This window comes from Taudactylus pleione, unplaced genomic scaffold (genome assembly GCF_031769625.1).
Source record: "Taudactylus pleione unplaced genomic scaffold, aTauple2 ptg000556l, whole genome shotgun sequence".
Lineage (NCBI taxonomy): Eukaryota > Metazoa > Chordata > Amphibia > Anura > Myobatrachidae > Taudactylus > Taudactylus pleione.
In genome coordinates, this window is record NW_028284958.1 from 23379592 (window position 1) to 23396582 (window position 16991).

A 16991-nucleotide genomic window follows, 5' to 3' on the forward strand; every position below is an offset into this window, starting at 1 on the left:
TTGGTTGACAAGAGAAGTAATTCTAATCTATTATAACCTGCCTCACTTATACAATCATATCCTCCCCATTGCTAACAATGGCACTAAACCTTTGAGTTCAACTGGTGCTGCTTCTCTGGGTACTGGGATTGCTGGTGCAGCAATGGTTATATAGCTCATTTCCAAAGTTATACAATGTTTATTTATAATATAAATTTGACCATGGAATGCGCTACGGATTGTACTAACATACACTCTAGTATGGTAAATGTCGCTCCTTTTGTTCTCGGCAGCTTGTTTCTTACATTGTATCCTCCAATGGTATGTCCCGGAAACAGAAGATAAAATGCATATAGGGCCTGATTCAGGAGAGGACTGCATTGCAGAGTTGCACACAAGCAACTTTGCAATTCTGTCCTTACTAAAATGCAAATGCAGCAGGAGGTGTCTGACACCTTCGGCTGCATACCAGTGCTGTGACCGAGGTCGCAATGTTGGACGGCACCGGCCAGCTGAGTAAGCCTCCGCTTACTCAGGCTGGCCAGCAAGCGAAGCCAGGAATCTACATCCATGACGCTCTCGTGTCACCGCCGGGAGGGCGCCAAAGGATTAGACTGGAAAGCTGCGGTGCTTTGGTTGCCGCTGACTCAGACATTCTGCTGAACCTCTCTCCTCCTTTCCAGTACTCGCCTACTGTGACTGGCCCTCTGGGTCCAGATTCCCGCGGCTGCAGCGGCCATTATTCATCCTTAGGCTGCACCCTGTTCCTTTGTAATACTATTTATATTCTTCATCACCAAAGTGCCATATAGATGGTGTAGGTATATCTAGTCCCAAGGACAAATCGAGCTGCTGAGAACAAAAGGAGCATCATTTACAATACTGGAGTGTATGTTGGTACAACTCATAGTGCATGCTATGGTCAAATTAATTTTTATTCATATACATTTGGAGTTGGTGGCACTTTATTAGTTTGACCTTGCGGCTTTGGAGTGTAGCGTCAGGGGATTGGTTCTTTGTTCTGTTTGTAATTCTGTTTTTTCTACTTCAGGGTCCATAGGGGGTCTCACATGGTTGACCTTTGGGTATAGCTGGACCTGGATCCACGAGCACCACACAGTTAAACCTTTAGCGCCCAGGATGCACTGGGTCATCCTCCTGTATACCCCGCCCCGAGCCACAGGCACCTCAGTTGGTGCCTGGCCGGAGTCGGGTCACAGTTTGCACAGGGGGCTGCTTAGCAACCCCTAAGCTTATATTTATTATTTTTTGAGTTTTTAGTATTATTTTTACTTTACATTCTTCAGAGTGGCAGCGTCGGACTGTCCAGTGGACGTCCACGCTGCCACTCCTACACCCCGCAGGCGCCGTGACGTCAGTAAAGATCTGGGGGACCCCAGAGTCTGTACTAGCCGGGCTCTGGGGGATCCCTGGACTGTGGCTGGATTGACGGGGATCAGGTAAGACGCGCGGGTCGCTGCTGCCGGTGAGTATAGTCTGCAGTCCTTAGCTTACGGACTCTGGGGACAGACTTGAGGCGCTGGCAGTGGCGGCGGGCTCCCCCCTCTTCAGAGACATGGCCCGCACGTCCACTAGACCACCAGGGAAATATGGCGGTAATCGGGAGCCGGCATCCCAGGGGTTAATGTCCAGCCAGGGGAGGCAGCCTACCCTGTTTAAGGCTCCTCCCCTCAGCTCAGCGCGCCTTTCCGTTTGGGTTTGGCAACGCTGTGCTGCTCTCCTCCTACGGCCACACCTCCAGTGAGTTCTCCAGCGGCCATCTTCCCTGGCATGCTGCAGATCTCTCGGGCAGCAGGTGCGTGGACCGGTCCCCCTGTGTACCTCTCCCCTGTTAGGACAGCGTACACAGCACTATAGAATCTTGGCAGGTTGAATGTAGTGGTAAAGGTGCGGTGAGTATTAACTTTCTGCATTGTATGTGACTTTTGCTAGTGCTGACTGTCTGTGCTTTATTTCTACCTACTGTCAGTCTATACCTATCCCTTTTCTTCTCCTACAGCCCTGGCAGGTGTGTGTGGGAAGGGCTTTTCTTGGATCTCACTTATATAAATTCATGTATTTGTGAGGTCGGTCACATACAGTTGTGTGCTACACGGTGCCATATCTGTGGGCTTGTGTGCTGCATGCTTGTGGGTACGCCAAGAGTAACACTGAGCTATCCTGTCGTGTTGATATATATCTGTATATATATTTTATCATGTCTGATGAGGAAGTTGAGCGCTCTGCGGCTCCCACTCTGCTCTCCTGCAGTCGCTGCGCTGCAGGGGTAAATATGGAGGATTTATCACAGGATGGGCTGTGGTGTGAGGTGCCGTCAGTTACCTGGTCCCTCTAACCCCCCAAATTCGGGATAGGCGGTGTTTTCTCAGGTGCTGGCTTCCATCGTGGACCGTCTGGCGGTCCCGACTGCTCTCCCCCATAGGGGGTTACCCCAAACAGCCATCCCCCCTTCTCAGGGTATACCGCAATTATTGCAGTCCCCTCTCGGGTCACAGACTGTTAATCCATATACGGGTTACCTATGTATTTTCAGTCTCCGTCGACTCAGCAGTCCGTCATTCCCTTCCAGGGTCTCCCGCAGGTGCGTCAACCTCCATGGGTGGATGTGCTCCACTTCAGTCCAGAGTTTGGCAGCCTCATCTTCCGCCTTTCAAACTGTTACGCAGTAACAAGCCTCAGAAGGCGTCTAAATGCCCTGTTATGTCATCCCTGTCTGCGCAACTATCAGACTCTGATGCATCCTCGGATGAGGGTGAATTGCCTTAGGACAATGACTCGGATTCCCATGTCCGGGAAGTGGAGACGAAATCTTCCATTAATGTGCCGGCATTGGTGAGAGCAGTGCGGTCCATTCTTGATATAGAGGATGACGCACCGGCCCCTAAGTCCAAGTATCCAAATTTTAAGCAGGCAAAAGTGACTTTAGCTGTTTTTCCTCTATCTGACCAGCTGGCTGATCATATGGCGGAGGCCTGGCAGTCACCTAGTAAGAGGTTCCAGCCGCAGAAATGTTTTAGCATCTAGTTATCCATTTCCTGCAAATCATTGCAAAACGTGGGAAACCCCGCCTGCAGTGGATTCTCATGTTACTCGTTTAATCAAGAGTGCTACCTTGCCTATACCTTCCATTTCATCCCTAAAGGATCCCACAGACAGGAAGGTGGAGACTTGTTTAAAATCAATTTATTCTAGGGATGTGCAGGCTCGGATAGGTTCGAGTTTGCACGTTGAGTTCGGATTTTTCCCTCCAAAAAAACGGAACTCAGAAAGAGGCTAAACGTCCTCTTACATGGACGAACATCATCATTCCTGGACTTTTGTCCAGGAATGATGATGATCGTCCATGTAAGATGACGTTTAGCCTCTTTCTGAGTTCCGTTTTTTTGAAGGGAAAAATCCGAACTCAACGTGCAAACTCGAACCTATCCGAGCCTGCACATCCCTAATTTATTCCCCCTCAGGGACGGTGGCCCGTCCGTCCATGGCCATCTCTTGGGTGGCTAAAGCCATTGAGAGCTGGGCCAATGTCCTCGAAGATACTTTTCCTGGGGAAGCTCCGGAGGTTCAGAGAGCTTTAGTGGGACAGATGAGGGATGCCACTTCCTATATTGAAGAAGCATCTTTGGATGCCAGTCTTCTGACTTCCAATGTTTCGGCGGCAGCAGTCTCTGCTCACCGGTCTTTGTGGCTCCGTTCTTGGAGAGTGGATGCAGATTCCAAGAAGGGCCTGGAGGCCTTACCCTTTAATGGGGAGATTTTGTTCATTCCTGACCTGGACAAAATTATTGATACCCTGGCAAACTCTAAATCTGCGTTTCTGCCATCAGCAGCTGCGCCTTCTAAGGCTAGGACCTCAGCCTTTCGGTCCTTTCGTACTCGGGGTAAGTCCAAGGGACAGTCCTTCCCAAGGCAGTCGTCAACCAAGGCTGCCCCTAAACCAAAGAAGCAGGCCTGGAGCACTAGACTCCCTGCTTCCAAGCCAGAGGATAAGCCTTCAGCCTGATGGGACAGGCCTTTCTATGGGGGATCCCAGACTGGCAGGCTGACTTCTTTAATTCGCTCAGTGCTGGTGCAATACCACCACGGATGCTTGGGTACGAGAAGTGGTCTCTCAGGGGTATGCCCTTTCATTTCATCACAGACCCCCCCCCCCCACCCCCAACAGTTCTTCTGCACGAGTGTTTCTCAGGACAAGACCAAGGTCTTGCAGATTCAGGGAGAGTCCTTGCTGAAAGCAGGGGTCATTGTTGTCGTTCCGCTTTCTCAACGCGGGACGAGTTACTACTCTTCTCTGTTTCTGGTTTCCGAAACCCAATGGGTCTCATCGGCCTATCCTCAACCAGAAGTTGCTGAACAAGTTCCTCCGAGTACCCAAATTCAGGATGGAAACTTTGCATTCTATCATTCTGGCTATGGAACTGGGGGATTATATGGTCTCCCTGGATTTCCATGACACCTACCTCCATCTTCCCATAGCACCTTCACACCAGTGGTATCTGAGGTTTGCTATACGCCAGCTTCACTTCCAATTTCAGGCTCTGCCCTTTAGCCTTTCCAAGGGTGTTCACCAAAATTATGGCTGTCATGGCTGCCAGGGTATATGGCTTCTACCGTATCTGGACAACCTCCTATTGCTGGCAGGCTCTCCGGAGGTACTTCTACAACATCTGCACCTGACGATCGCTTGTCTGCAAGCGCACGGGTGGCTGATAAACTGGAAAAAGTCCTCCCTGATTCCATCACAAAGGATGGTTCTTTTGGGAGCCCTTCTGGACTCTCGTCAGTAACTGATCTTTCTGACTCCAGAAAAGATTTCCTCCCTACAACTAAGAGTTCACTCGGCAATGAGAGTTCTGGGGTCCATGGTGTCGGCATTCGACATGGTGGAGTATGCCCAATTTCATTCCAGGCCCCTGCAGGGGCTGATTCTATCCAAATGGAATGGGTTACCACAAGGAAGAGCCGTGCAAGTTCAATCCGATGGTGGCGTACATCAACCCTCAAAAGGGGGCTCGCAGTCTCGCAGCGATGTCGGAGGTGTCACACATCCTGTCTTGGGCGGAGTGCCACCTACCGGCCATCTTGGCAGTCTTCATACCAGGAGTCCTCAATTGGGAGGCGGACTTCCTCAGCCGTCATGACGTGCATCCCGGGGAATGGTAGCTTCACCAAGAGGTATTTCAACTACTCGTGGACAGGTGGGGACTGCCGGAGGTGGACCTCATGGCCTCTCGTCACAAGCTGCCCGTGTACGGTTCCAGGACAAGAGGCGCAGGCCTGGTCGATGCGCTGTCAGTAAAATGGACGTTTCAACTGGAGTATCTATTTCCTACGATATCCCTACTGCCTCGGGTCCTCCAGAAATTCAAACTGGACGGCGTCACGCTTCTGCTGGTGGCTTCGGCTTGGCCCAGACGTCCTTGGTACGCCGATCTTCGGAGCCTCTCCATCGACGCTCCGTTCCTTCTGCCTCAGCGTCGGGACCTGTTGTCTCAGGGGCCCTGCCTTTACCCAGATCTGGGTCGTCTGTCTTTGATGGTGTGGCTCTTGAGACATCTGCCTTAAGGTCTCTGGGTTTTTCCAGCTCTGTCATCAGCACAATGCTTCAGGCGCGCAAGCCGGCTTCCGCCAGGATTTACCACAGAGTGTGGCATACTTCTTTTCAGTAGTGAGAGTCCAGAAACTACGAACCGCAGGCGTTTCGTGTTTCTAGGGTTTTGGCATTCCTTCAGTCTGGTTTGGAACTAGGCTTACGCCTAGCTTCTTTGAAAGTTCATGTGTCTGCACTGTCTGTGTGGTTCCAGCGTAGGATCGCTACTCTGCCAGATATCCGCACCTTTTTCCAGGGGGTTCTCAGGATTTAGCCTCCTTTTGTTACCGCTGTGGCTCCTTGGGATTTGGCGGTGGTGCTTCGGGCCCTAAAGGGTCCTCCATTTAAACCTCTTGAGTCAGTGGAACGCAAGTGGTTGACAGTTAAAACTGTTTTTCTCCTGGCTATTGCTTCGGCCAGGAGGGTGTCAGAATTGGGGGCTCTTTCCTGTCATTCTCCTTTTCTGATTTTTCACCAGGACAGGGCGGTGCTTCGCACTCGCCCGGGTTTTCTTCCTAAGGTGGTTTCTAAGTTCCACGCTAATCAAGAAATTGTTGTGCTGACATTTCAGTCACCTGATCTCTCAGCTGGTGAGGCTTTCTTAGATGTGGTCAATGCTCTCAAAGTGTGTGGACCGGACTAGTTCCATTTGGAAGTCTGATTCCTTGTTCGTCCTCTTTGTTGGCAGGCCAACCCCTCTTGTGAAAACCAAACAAACTTTAGCCCATTGGCTTCGTTTGGTTATTTTGTGAGGCTTATGCACAGGATGGTTTGCCTGTTCCGGCCTCTGTTAAGGCTCATTCTACTCGGTCTGTGGGTCCCTCGTGGGCTGCTCGCCGTGGCGCCTCGGCTGTTCAGCTATGTAAGACGGCCACGTGGTCTTCCATCCAGAATAAAATGATGAGAGCGCTACTAATTGTTAAAATTAAATGATGAAAGATATAAATTGAACATATGTGAAAATATGAGAGTATTGTGGTAAACACCAAGGTAGTATGAGAAAGATGAAAAAAGGGGTAGAAAATAAAAGAAAAATGACATACAAAAACTGTTTGTTTATCTTTTGAGATTAATTCAGTGGAGACCTGTTAAGATGTTGTAAAACATAATGCAGAGGACCACACACTAACTCTCCCTACCTCTATCCTGAGAAAGAAGTGGCAGCTCAGTCCCATCTGTGTTGTCCTGACGGTGATGTGACCCCTGCTGATGATGGTTGTTGGCGTTTCTTTTCCGCACCACTGCGGCCGCTGGTGATACCGCTGTGTGGAGCTGTATGTTCACAGGTGCTCCAGACCTTTCTGAGGTTCTATGCGTTTGACACCTTCGCCTCTCAGGATGCATCCTTTGGGCGCCGGATTCTCCTTTCAGCACAGGAGTGTATCCCCCCCCCCCTTTAGTTGAACTGCTTAGGGACATCCCCAAGGTCAACCCTGTGGACCCTGAAGTAGAAAACAAGAGATATGGTAAGAACTTACCTTTTGTTATCTGTTTCTACGAAGTCCATAGGGTCCACAGGGCGCCCGCCCTGACTAACCTGGCTTCATATGGGCTATGTGGCTGGTCACCGGTTTTCCGTCTTACTTTCTGTGAGTATGGTTCTTGTGTGTTCCAGTCTTCCTTCTCTCTGTTTTTTTTCTTCCTCCGGCCTTGGCTACCTACCAACTGAGGTCCATCAGTTGGTAGGTAGCCTGTGGTTCGGGGGCGGGGTATAGAGGAGGATGGACCCAGTGCATCCTGGGAGCTAAAGCTTTAACTGTGTGGTGCACGTGGATCCAGGTCCAGCTATACCCCAAGGTCAAACCTGTGGACCCTATGGACTTCGTAGAAACAGAGATAACAAAGGTAAGTTCTTACTATATTTCTTGTGATATACTATAGAGGTACTGCGGTCCCCTTTTTATGCCATATACGTGGTGATGAGGATAAACTACTAATATTGACTCTATTTTTTTTACTACTATAGTAGTTAATTTATATAGTTCAATAAAAATGTCATAACCTGTATACAGGAAGTTGTCACACCTCAGGGTTTTTCAACTTTTTTTTTTTTTTTTCATAATTAACATGAATCCCCTGGAGATGTCTTGTATGTATATTTAAGACCTATTTACCTCCCTTGTATTTGTTTTTACATAGTACCCTTTTGTTGGAAAAATATATTTAATGTGGTTGAAAAATATATTTAATGTTCTATTAACAGACTAAAGTACCCCTTAAAACTGACTGAGATTTACTGCTGACTTGTTGTTTTTACAATATATTCTTGATGGGTTTTCCAAGGTTGCTACAAGGGATGTGTTGATTTATGTTATGTCATGTTGGGTATTTCTTCACATGCTATAAATGCTTTTTAAGGACAGGACCCCTTGTTCTCCCCTGTTATTGTCCTGAAATTTCTGTGCCCTGAGAAACAGGAAAGCCTGTTGTTCTGTCACCATTAATAATTCCAATAACCTTTCCTATAGTGTAAAGTCTCTGAGGGAGGCTGCTATAAATATATTATGTTAGTCAAACTTGGTTGCACTACAGCTATCTGTTAATACGCTCTTCTACCCTACTACCTGGACTCTGTAGTTTGGAATCACTGTGAGAACGAGTACTCCTGTGCCCCCAATGGATCAGCTATGTCTAGCATCAATAACTTGCTGCATTCATTTGCAGCTAGTGTCTGTCTATATAATGTTGGCCACACACTGCAATATTGGCCTGATATTGCAGCATGTGGTCATAAAACTATCCCTGGGCTCTATAATAAGTCGAATAAAATCAGTTGGATCGTTATCAGGGATACTTGGAGATGACTGCTATAGCTGTTTGTGTGTGTGGTCCTCTTACAATCACGTGGACAGGCTCCTGTGATGCCAGAACGGATCATTCTGCTGAGCATAAACCCTGAAATACTGGTTCTTGTCCAAATTGGCCACTGGAGTAAAGCCGAATGGATTCTAATCCTGTCACTGGAGAAGACTGGCAATATTGAACCGTACGTAGACAACTGAACCTATAAACTAGATCGTCCCGTTGATTGATGGCTCAGCACAACTAGATATACTATTGACTGTAAGGGAAAATAAACCCAAACTGCTGCTCGATCAGTAAGAAAACAATACAAATTGAGGTTCCCAAGGAAAGCATTTATCCGCACCCTGCAATCATCTAGTGTAGAAAAATGTATGTGTTGCCATGTTTGTGTCTCCTCCATGACACCTACCTGGAGATGACTTTCAGTTGACCACTCAGTTGTAGCTCAGAGTCTCCCATCTCAGGGTGATGTACAAGGCACATGAAGGTGTATTAAACTCTATGCTATTTACAAGATTACTTTGTACGTCTTCTGGTTGGATGGGCACAATAAGGCCTTTCCATCTTGTCTAGGGAGTTCTTTTGACTATAATACCCATATTATCCCTGTTAGTGCTGGCAGAAGTTTTTTTTGTGCTTGTGGCAGCATAGGTCAGGTTCTGGTACCCTCTGAGCTTTCCTTCTCTCAACCTGGACTGATGCACCGCTGTAACTCATAAGTAGTGACCTATCTAACCTGCAAATTGCCAATACCTGGAACCCAACAAGGCTTAATTAAAGGAGTTTGCTTTCCTTAATTTACGGAACAGAAGCCGCCTTTCTTAAACCTCTAAGTGTTTCCTTTACCAAGTGCTTCACAAAGACCCTCAACATCTTTCCTCTGCCCCACTTCCCTTATATTTTCTCTCCTCTGTCCTGATCTCCCACCCAACATTCCAGGTCTTTGCTTCAAATTCCTCTGCTTTGCTTTCTCCTTTCTACATTGATGTACTCCTCCCCTCCTATACATTCCTCAGCTCCCCCCTCCCCAGATCTAGCTTTTCTAGAAGACGTGCCCTGCTCAGCACAGGCAGGATATGGGAGCAATATAGAATGGAGCCAGCAATTTCACACTGCTCAGCCTGTGCTTGGGATGAGGCTGCTGCGGGATGTTTATTTGAGGGCAGGGTAACCTCAGACAAACATCCTGCTTTTATCCTGCTTCTAAACCAAAACCTCTGCACAGGCGAGACCGCAAGATCCTGACCTTGTGAGGAGGGGAGTGTTTGCCTGTGAGGCTTCTGCCTGTGCTGTTTCAAAGTGAATGAACTGGCTCTCTATATGGGCACTTTGTTACTCTATGACTGGTGGGGGTGGAGTAAGTTTAGAAAAAATATAATATGGTGCAGTATGTTGAGAGTAAATTCTGGTTTCCATTGTAGGTCTGAACTGGGGTATTGCAGTCTGAAGTGATCTTGAAAGAATATTCATGGCAAGTTTACTATAGTGTTTAATGCTTTTTTTTTTTTTCCTCTTCCCCTCACTTTCTTTTCCATGGTAGTGATCTTGTATAACTGAGTAAGTGAGGGCCGGGCAGTGGGCCTGATTCAGAGTTGTACGCTAGTAGCATTACAGCTGTGTTTGTGTACGCAGCTGCTATGCAAAAATATGCAAATGACGTAACAGCTGCTGAGAGATGTACTGAGATGCCCCTGCGACTTTACAAATCAAGCATCTGCGCGATAAAGTTGCAGCATCAGTGGCAGACCATTTTATTGCCCCAGTCCTAAATCAGTATGGTTCCGCAGAATAGCCAGAGCCATGTTTCCTGCGCACCGGATCTCAGAAGCAGGCAGAGACACGCCCCCAAAATGGTCACAACGCGCTGGCATTTTTTCCGCCACATTCCATTATTTCCCCCCAAATGCTGCTGGCTTGTCACTCGCACTGTGAGTAAAACATTGCAGAGAGGGACTATAGCAAACTACTTTACCTCTGCATGATTAAAGAAATCCAGAAAACATAACCTGTTGGGGAATACTTGTATAAAACCATTCATCTTTACAGCTTGGCACTACAGGTGGTCTAAACATGGTATCAGTCACTCCACATGATTGTATAACAGGAATGCTAGCAATTAATGAATACATTTAAAAAAAAAAAGCCTGCACCTTATTTATACGTATTAGCCTTAAAACATACAGTGTAATTAAAGTTATTAAACAGCTCATTCCTGTCCCTTTTAATGCAGTTGCTTTCCTTGGCGCTTGCCTTATGCAGTTGCTGTTTGCACACAATTCACCATCCACATAATTCTATTAACTGGAAAGAAGAGGCGTCATTGCTGATGCTATCAGAATACATAACATTTGGCTTTAATTACAGAATTTGTGGGAACCCATAAATAACTAATAGAGAAATATATATCCTGTATAGATAATTGTTTTTCTATAGCTCCACCCCCAGTAGCTCCTCCCACAGTTCCTGAACCTATTTTTCCAGAAAAATAGCCCTATGTGTGTGTGTATATAATAATATATATATATATATATATATATATATAATATATTCAGCTTGCTATAGATTATGCTATATTTATTGGCTATAGATTATGCCACGTGACTGAAATAATAGAACATAATTGTGTCTTTTGTGGTAGAAGAGAAACAAAACCCCAAAAAGCTTTTACATGGGTGGCATATTTAAATATGTACACTATGATCTATGAGACGTCTGCAGCAGTTTTCCACGTTAGGAGCTTCTCTAAATAAACAAGTATACGGTTACTGACAGCTTGTGGATTGGTTCGGTTCATACATGGGGCAGGGAAAGCCTCTACGGCTCCTCCTCTATGACCTGTATCAGATCACATAATGTTCACTGTTCTAAAGATGTGGGAGGAGCTTCAGGTATTTTACCTTCTTGGTTGTGGTTGTACCTTTTAAGCTGCATACACACACAGCTTTTGTTTCGAACGATTTTGTTTCTGAACGATTTTCTGAAGTGTAATGAACGATTTTTTTGAACTACAAACGATTTTTGCATATTCCCTTAATGAAAATCGTTCAGTTGACAAGTCTGACTGAACTACAAACGTGAACGCGCATGAACGATAATCGTTCATCATTTGACTCAGAAAGTGAACGATTTTTTTAACGATAATCGTTCAAAAAATCGTTGTGTGTGTATGCAGCTTTACTATTTACTATATAGCAAAAGTAACTCTCTGCACGCAATGGCTATGAATAGCAATGGCACTCCAGTGACTTTGGGACTGCATTTGCATACTACAGAAAGCTGCATTTGCAAAAGAAAACAAAAAAAATGTAAATTCCAAATACATGGCATTTATTGCAGATCTTTTGTCATAAATGAAGTAATGTTAAATAAAATCAGTCCTTTTAAACACCCAGGCTTTGGCACTTTGACACAATGAAGTTACAGGCAGTATGGAATATGTGGCTAGTTCTGTTACATTGCCTCTGGTTATCGTGTCATTACATAAGTCTCTGGCAGGAAAAGTTCTGTCCTGCCCCTATCTGAGTTTGCCAGTAAGGCTGGGGAGATTTAGGATGTGTGCACTCTACGGGAGCCGTCTCCTCTCAGACCACAGAGCTCTTTGATGTCCACTCCAAGCTGCTGTCACAGACTTTCCATTTAGTGCAAGAATAGCCAGGCCTAAAGTAAAATCATATGGTTCTCTCCTTGCCCCCAGAGCCTGCCGTGGGATAGGGGGGTGGGGATGAGTGGGTTCTGAGAGAACGCGTGGTGAAGGGATGGCGGCTGGTATCGAGGGGCACTTTGTGATAAAGGACAAATCACAGTCCAATGTAATTTTATTTTGATTCGTAAATGAGCTTCTGAGGATAGGGTTTGGGCATCCACAGAAGTCCTAAATGGCTACTTAGGGCTGTGTTTTTTCTTTTTAATTATCGGCACTGCTTCATATCTGTCCAGTTTTTTGTTTATTTTAAGGTGACCTTTACCCTATGTCTAAATGTATGACTCTTAACAGTTTTTGCATGGATCCTTCCCCTCGCCCTACTTTGCCCTACTTTCCCCTCAATGGCCGCAGGATGAGGCAGCTTCCTGTGTGAGGGGCCCAGGGCAGGGGGGATGAGGTCTGGCACGTTGGAGTAACCCTAATCAGGCTTTCTTATCCTTCTGCAAAATATTCTGCCTTCTGTCTTATCTCTTCCTTTTTCCTCCCTCGCTCAACTTTTATCTATTAAGTTATTTGAAAACCAGCTAGCTGCTTCTACAGAACTGTACCAACTTAAAGGGACCCTCCCTGACGCCACCATTTCATTTTTCTTCCAGGATACATGGGGTCTGGTTATTGAGATATACATGACAGACTGAACACCAGCTGTTTTTTTAATGTTAATAATATTAATTCTTACGTCATATTAAAACAGAATCGACAGCAAAGCATGAATGTAGAATCTATTCTGCTACTTTGCAAATGTATTGGGGTCTACTGTGTGCCAGCGTCATTCATCCTGTGTGTGCTGATACAAGCTAGCAAGTAATCAGCAGTACATTTATATGTTATGAGTGGGGGTATAAGTATTGTTTTAAGCACTGAACAAAGTCTATCGTGTGTAAAACCATTAAATGCTGATTTGTTTTTTATCCCTAAAGCACAGGTTCTCAAACTCTGTCCTCAGGACCCCAAACAGTGCATGTTTTCCAGGTCTCCTCACAGAATCACAGGTGAAATGATTAGCTCCATCTGTGGATCTTTTAAAATGTCAGTGAGTAATGAATACACCTGTGCACTTGCTCGGTGACCTGCAAAATGTGACCTGTGTGGGGTCCTGAGGACTGAGGGTCTGATTCAGACCCGCTTGCGAGCGCTCGCAAGCGGGTCGATGTTGTCCAAGTGCGCATGCGCGAGACCCGAATAACGACGGCCAAGCCGTCGTTATGGGTCTCGTACCAAAGGGGGCGTGCTGTCGATGGTGATTGACAGCACGCCCCCTTTGGTTGGCGTGCCGGGGGCATGGCTGCCCAGACGGAGGTGTTCCCATGGGAACGCCTACCGTCTGGGGCCGGCCCTACTGATGATGTCAGTGGGAGTGCTTTTGGCTCTGATAGAGCCAAAAGCACTCCAGGGCTTGCGGCAGCGAGACCCTACCGCAAGGGTCTCGTCGCAAGCCCGATGGTCTTGACCATCGCGACCATCATTTTGGCCACTCGCTATAGCTGTGAGTGGTCACCCACAGCTATGCGAGCGGCCAGGTGGTCGCTCCAAAAAGTAGGAGGGACGGCCCTGATTCAGAGCGTCCGGCTCTGAATCAGGGCCTGAGTTTGAGAACCTCTGCCCTATAGGGTATCCTTACCCCAGATTTGTTCTCACTGAATATTGTGCACTGTACCTACCTTCTCTCCTCTGCCTCCTGCAACATAAACTTCTCTTCACCACATTGAGCTTTCCCTGGTTAGTAATCCATTGTAACCCAACAGAAATCTTATGGCTTCTGGCATATCCGTTATTCTGTTTGCAGCGAGTAGAATGCTGTTTAGGTGAGTTACATTGCAGTCACAACAGCATGCTTTTAGGTCATATTTGCTCTGTTAAAGGAACATTGTCATTCGAATATTTAGGGGGGGTGGAGGAGGATTGGATTGTTTAAAACAAAATAAATACCGTAATCAATGCTACAAAAATGTGAGGTCAAGTTTGTTCTTTTTTTCCATTGTCATATTGATTTGGAATCGCTGGTTCCACTGTGTCTGAAGCAGATCATTACACAGTCAGTTCATGCCTAATGGTTTCTCCAAGCCATTCATACGGCCTTTTTCAGGCTATCAAAGCCTACATACACATGGGTAATTGTATTTGCACTCAAAGCAAGTTACTCTAAAGCAGGAGCAGCCAAACCAGTCATGAGGACCCCTAACCGTTCATGGTTGGTTTACAGACCACCTTTGGATCTGTAAAATGTGACCGTTCGTAATAAATACACCTGTGCACCAGCTAAGTGGTCTGGAAAACTTAAACATTCTTGGCCCTCGAGGACTAGGTTGGCCGCATGTTCTGCAAATTATAACCACAAAGTTCTTTGTTGTTAAATAAAAAACAAAATGGACTGAGGTCTGCTTGCTATAGAGTTTTGGCCATTGTTTGCCAAAACGAGGGTGAATATTGTTAAAGTATTTATCATTGAACTCTTGTGATCACTATTGTAACAATCGTTTAAGCTCCAGGCTTGATCCACTGAGCACAATTAGAACAGCGCACCGCAGTTTGGTGTGTAATGCTCAGGCAAGCCTATTAGTTGGAGTAGTGCAGTTTCGCATTGTAATGCACAATAACACACAAAAAAAAATACACATTCATGTAAATACTATCATGATCCTTGAAAGGGGATTTCCATCTTCAGATGATGTACTGCTTTGCACAGGCACATGTGCAACTTTTACCACACACTGATTTCAGCTTTCCATTTTCTGACTTTCGCCCTAGCCTTTATAATATCCATGTAGCTATTTTGTAGCCTTTGGATACACCATAGCTATTCTATGGATGCTATGTGCAGAGCTTATTTAATGTCATTTCCAAAGGCAATGCAATACACTGCAGCCTGGATGATGTAACGACTTTGCTGAAAAAACACAGGAGAGGGCCAAGCCAGTGTTTTGTGAACAGCCTGTTCATTCAAAGGAAACCATTTACAGCACTGAGATTATGGTGTTCATGAACAAGTAGTTCTGCGAGTTGCAGGCAGCCGCAGGATTTTGGAGATTTAATCGTAATATGTAAAGCGGGAATAATTTCAAAGGCAAAACCAACCTGGTTATGCTTCTTTATTGCCATTTTCTGAAATCTAGAGGCTAAATCAATTAAATCTTTTGTCTGTCTGCAGCTCATAGGCTATTGCATTTACCACATAGTTTGCGTGTTCATGAATATTTTGCAACCCACTGAATTGCTGCCTCTGTTGTGTGCAAATTACATTTATATTATAATCTGTTTTGTTTGACTCATCCTTGTCTTGAAGTTATGTAAAGTGTTGTGTCGGAGGTGCCAAAGTATTTACTACTGTTTCTTGTTTCTTTTTGTCTCATCAGACACCAGCCTCTCTCTTGACGCAAGCAAGCAGGGGCACTGGTGCAGTGTAGCCTATTGGGAGCATCGGACACGCGTGGGCCGTCTGTACGCCGTGTGCCAGCCATCAGTCAGCATCTTCTATGACCTACCTCAAGGGAGTGGCTTCTGCCTGGGCCAGCTCAACCTGGACAATCGGAGTGAGGCTGCAGCCAGGACACGGGGGAAGATCGGACTTGGCATTATGCTAAGCAAGGAGGCGGATGGGGTGTGGGCCTATAACCGCAGTGAGCATCCCATCTTTGTTAACTCTCCAACGCTTGATGCACCCACCTGTCGATCCCTTGTTGTGCGCAAGGTGATGCCCGGATATTCCCTCAAAGTGTTTGACTATAAAAAATCGTGCGTCCTTCAGCATCTTCCCCCACCCCCTGAATATGCAGATGGACCTTACGACCCTCACAGTGTACGTATCAGTTTTGCTAAAGGCTGGGGGCCATGCTACTCTCGTCAGATGATCACGTCATGTCCTTGCTGGCTGGAGGTCCTGTTGGGGCGGTAGCGATCAGTCTCTGTTATCCCACTTCTCCCTTCAGTTAATATATAAATTTGTACCACTCTGAGCAGACACATGAGTGGGTGAGCTCCCTTGGTAAACCCCTTTGCTGTCAGGGAGGCATGCATTATCATGCTATTAGCTATTTAAGCACCACATCTCGTGCCTCCTTTTCAGAAGATGGGGTTTTCCGAATTAAAACACAGCGTTAAATATGGAATTAAAGGGGATCCATTGCTGACGTTGTACCACCACGTTGTTGGGTAAGCCTGCCATTTTATCCTGGAGAGATTTTAATACTTCAGCATAGTGTTTAAGAACCGCTGCTGTGAACACCTATATCAGATTTGGTGGTGCACTTCTTTACGCAGCATTACAAAATGACGACCCTTTTGTTCACAGGAGTTTCATAATGCCATGTGACAAACCTTTCAGGTGCCATATTTATTAACCTCTTCCTTAGAGCAGGGGCCTGGGACTGCCTTGCTTGCTTTGATTTTTATCCCGCTTTGCAGTGTACACTCGGCCTCTGGCATGGAAAGGGTTAATCTCCTTGTGAACAGCAAGGTCCCACCCACCTGCCCCTCAATTTTCAGTGTGGAGCCTCCCCCCCACAAACACTCCTTACAGACTCTCCCAGATACCATGCCCTAGATTTAATATAAAATGTTTTATATATTATATGGAAATATATATTATACTTGTAAATACGGAGTCCTTTTTACAATGTCATTATTTATGTATGGTGCAATGTGTATATGAACTTAAATACAAATAAAATGCACTTTGGCTTTTACAGTTCTTCCAGCACAGAATCAATAAACAAAATCAATATAGTGAAAATCTATTTGATATTTGTTTTTTGTTTTTTTTGTCTTTTTAAAAAAAAAAAAAAAAAAACTTTATGGTTTAAACAGATGTGCACATCAGCCATTTCATGCAAGGCTATAAGGAACCAGAAATTGAAAACAGAGAGAACAAATAAGTTATTTTGCAGTCATTTACTA

General features: G+C 45.8%; 1 protein-coding gene across 2 annotated transcripts in view; it reads left to right on the plus strand.

The window, feature by feature from the left end:
• Nucleotides 1-16780, plus strand: part of SMAD6 (SMAD family member 6) — a 71752-nt gene extending 54972 nt beyond the window's left edge. For both annotated transcript variants that reach the window (XM_088452769.1, XM_088452770.1), the window contains one exon: nt 15452-16780. In XM_088452769.1, the coding sequence (XP_088308895.1) occupies nt 15452-15990 (539 nt within the window). In that variant the 3' untranslated portion in view covers nt 15991-16780. The remainder of the gene's footprint in view (nt 1-15451) is intronic.
• The last annotated feature ends 211 nt before the right edge of the window (nt 16781-16991 follow it).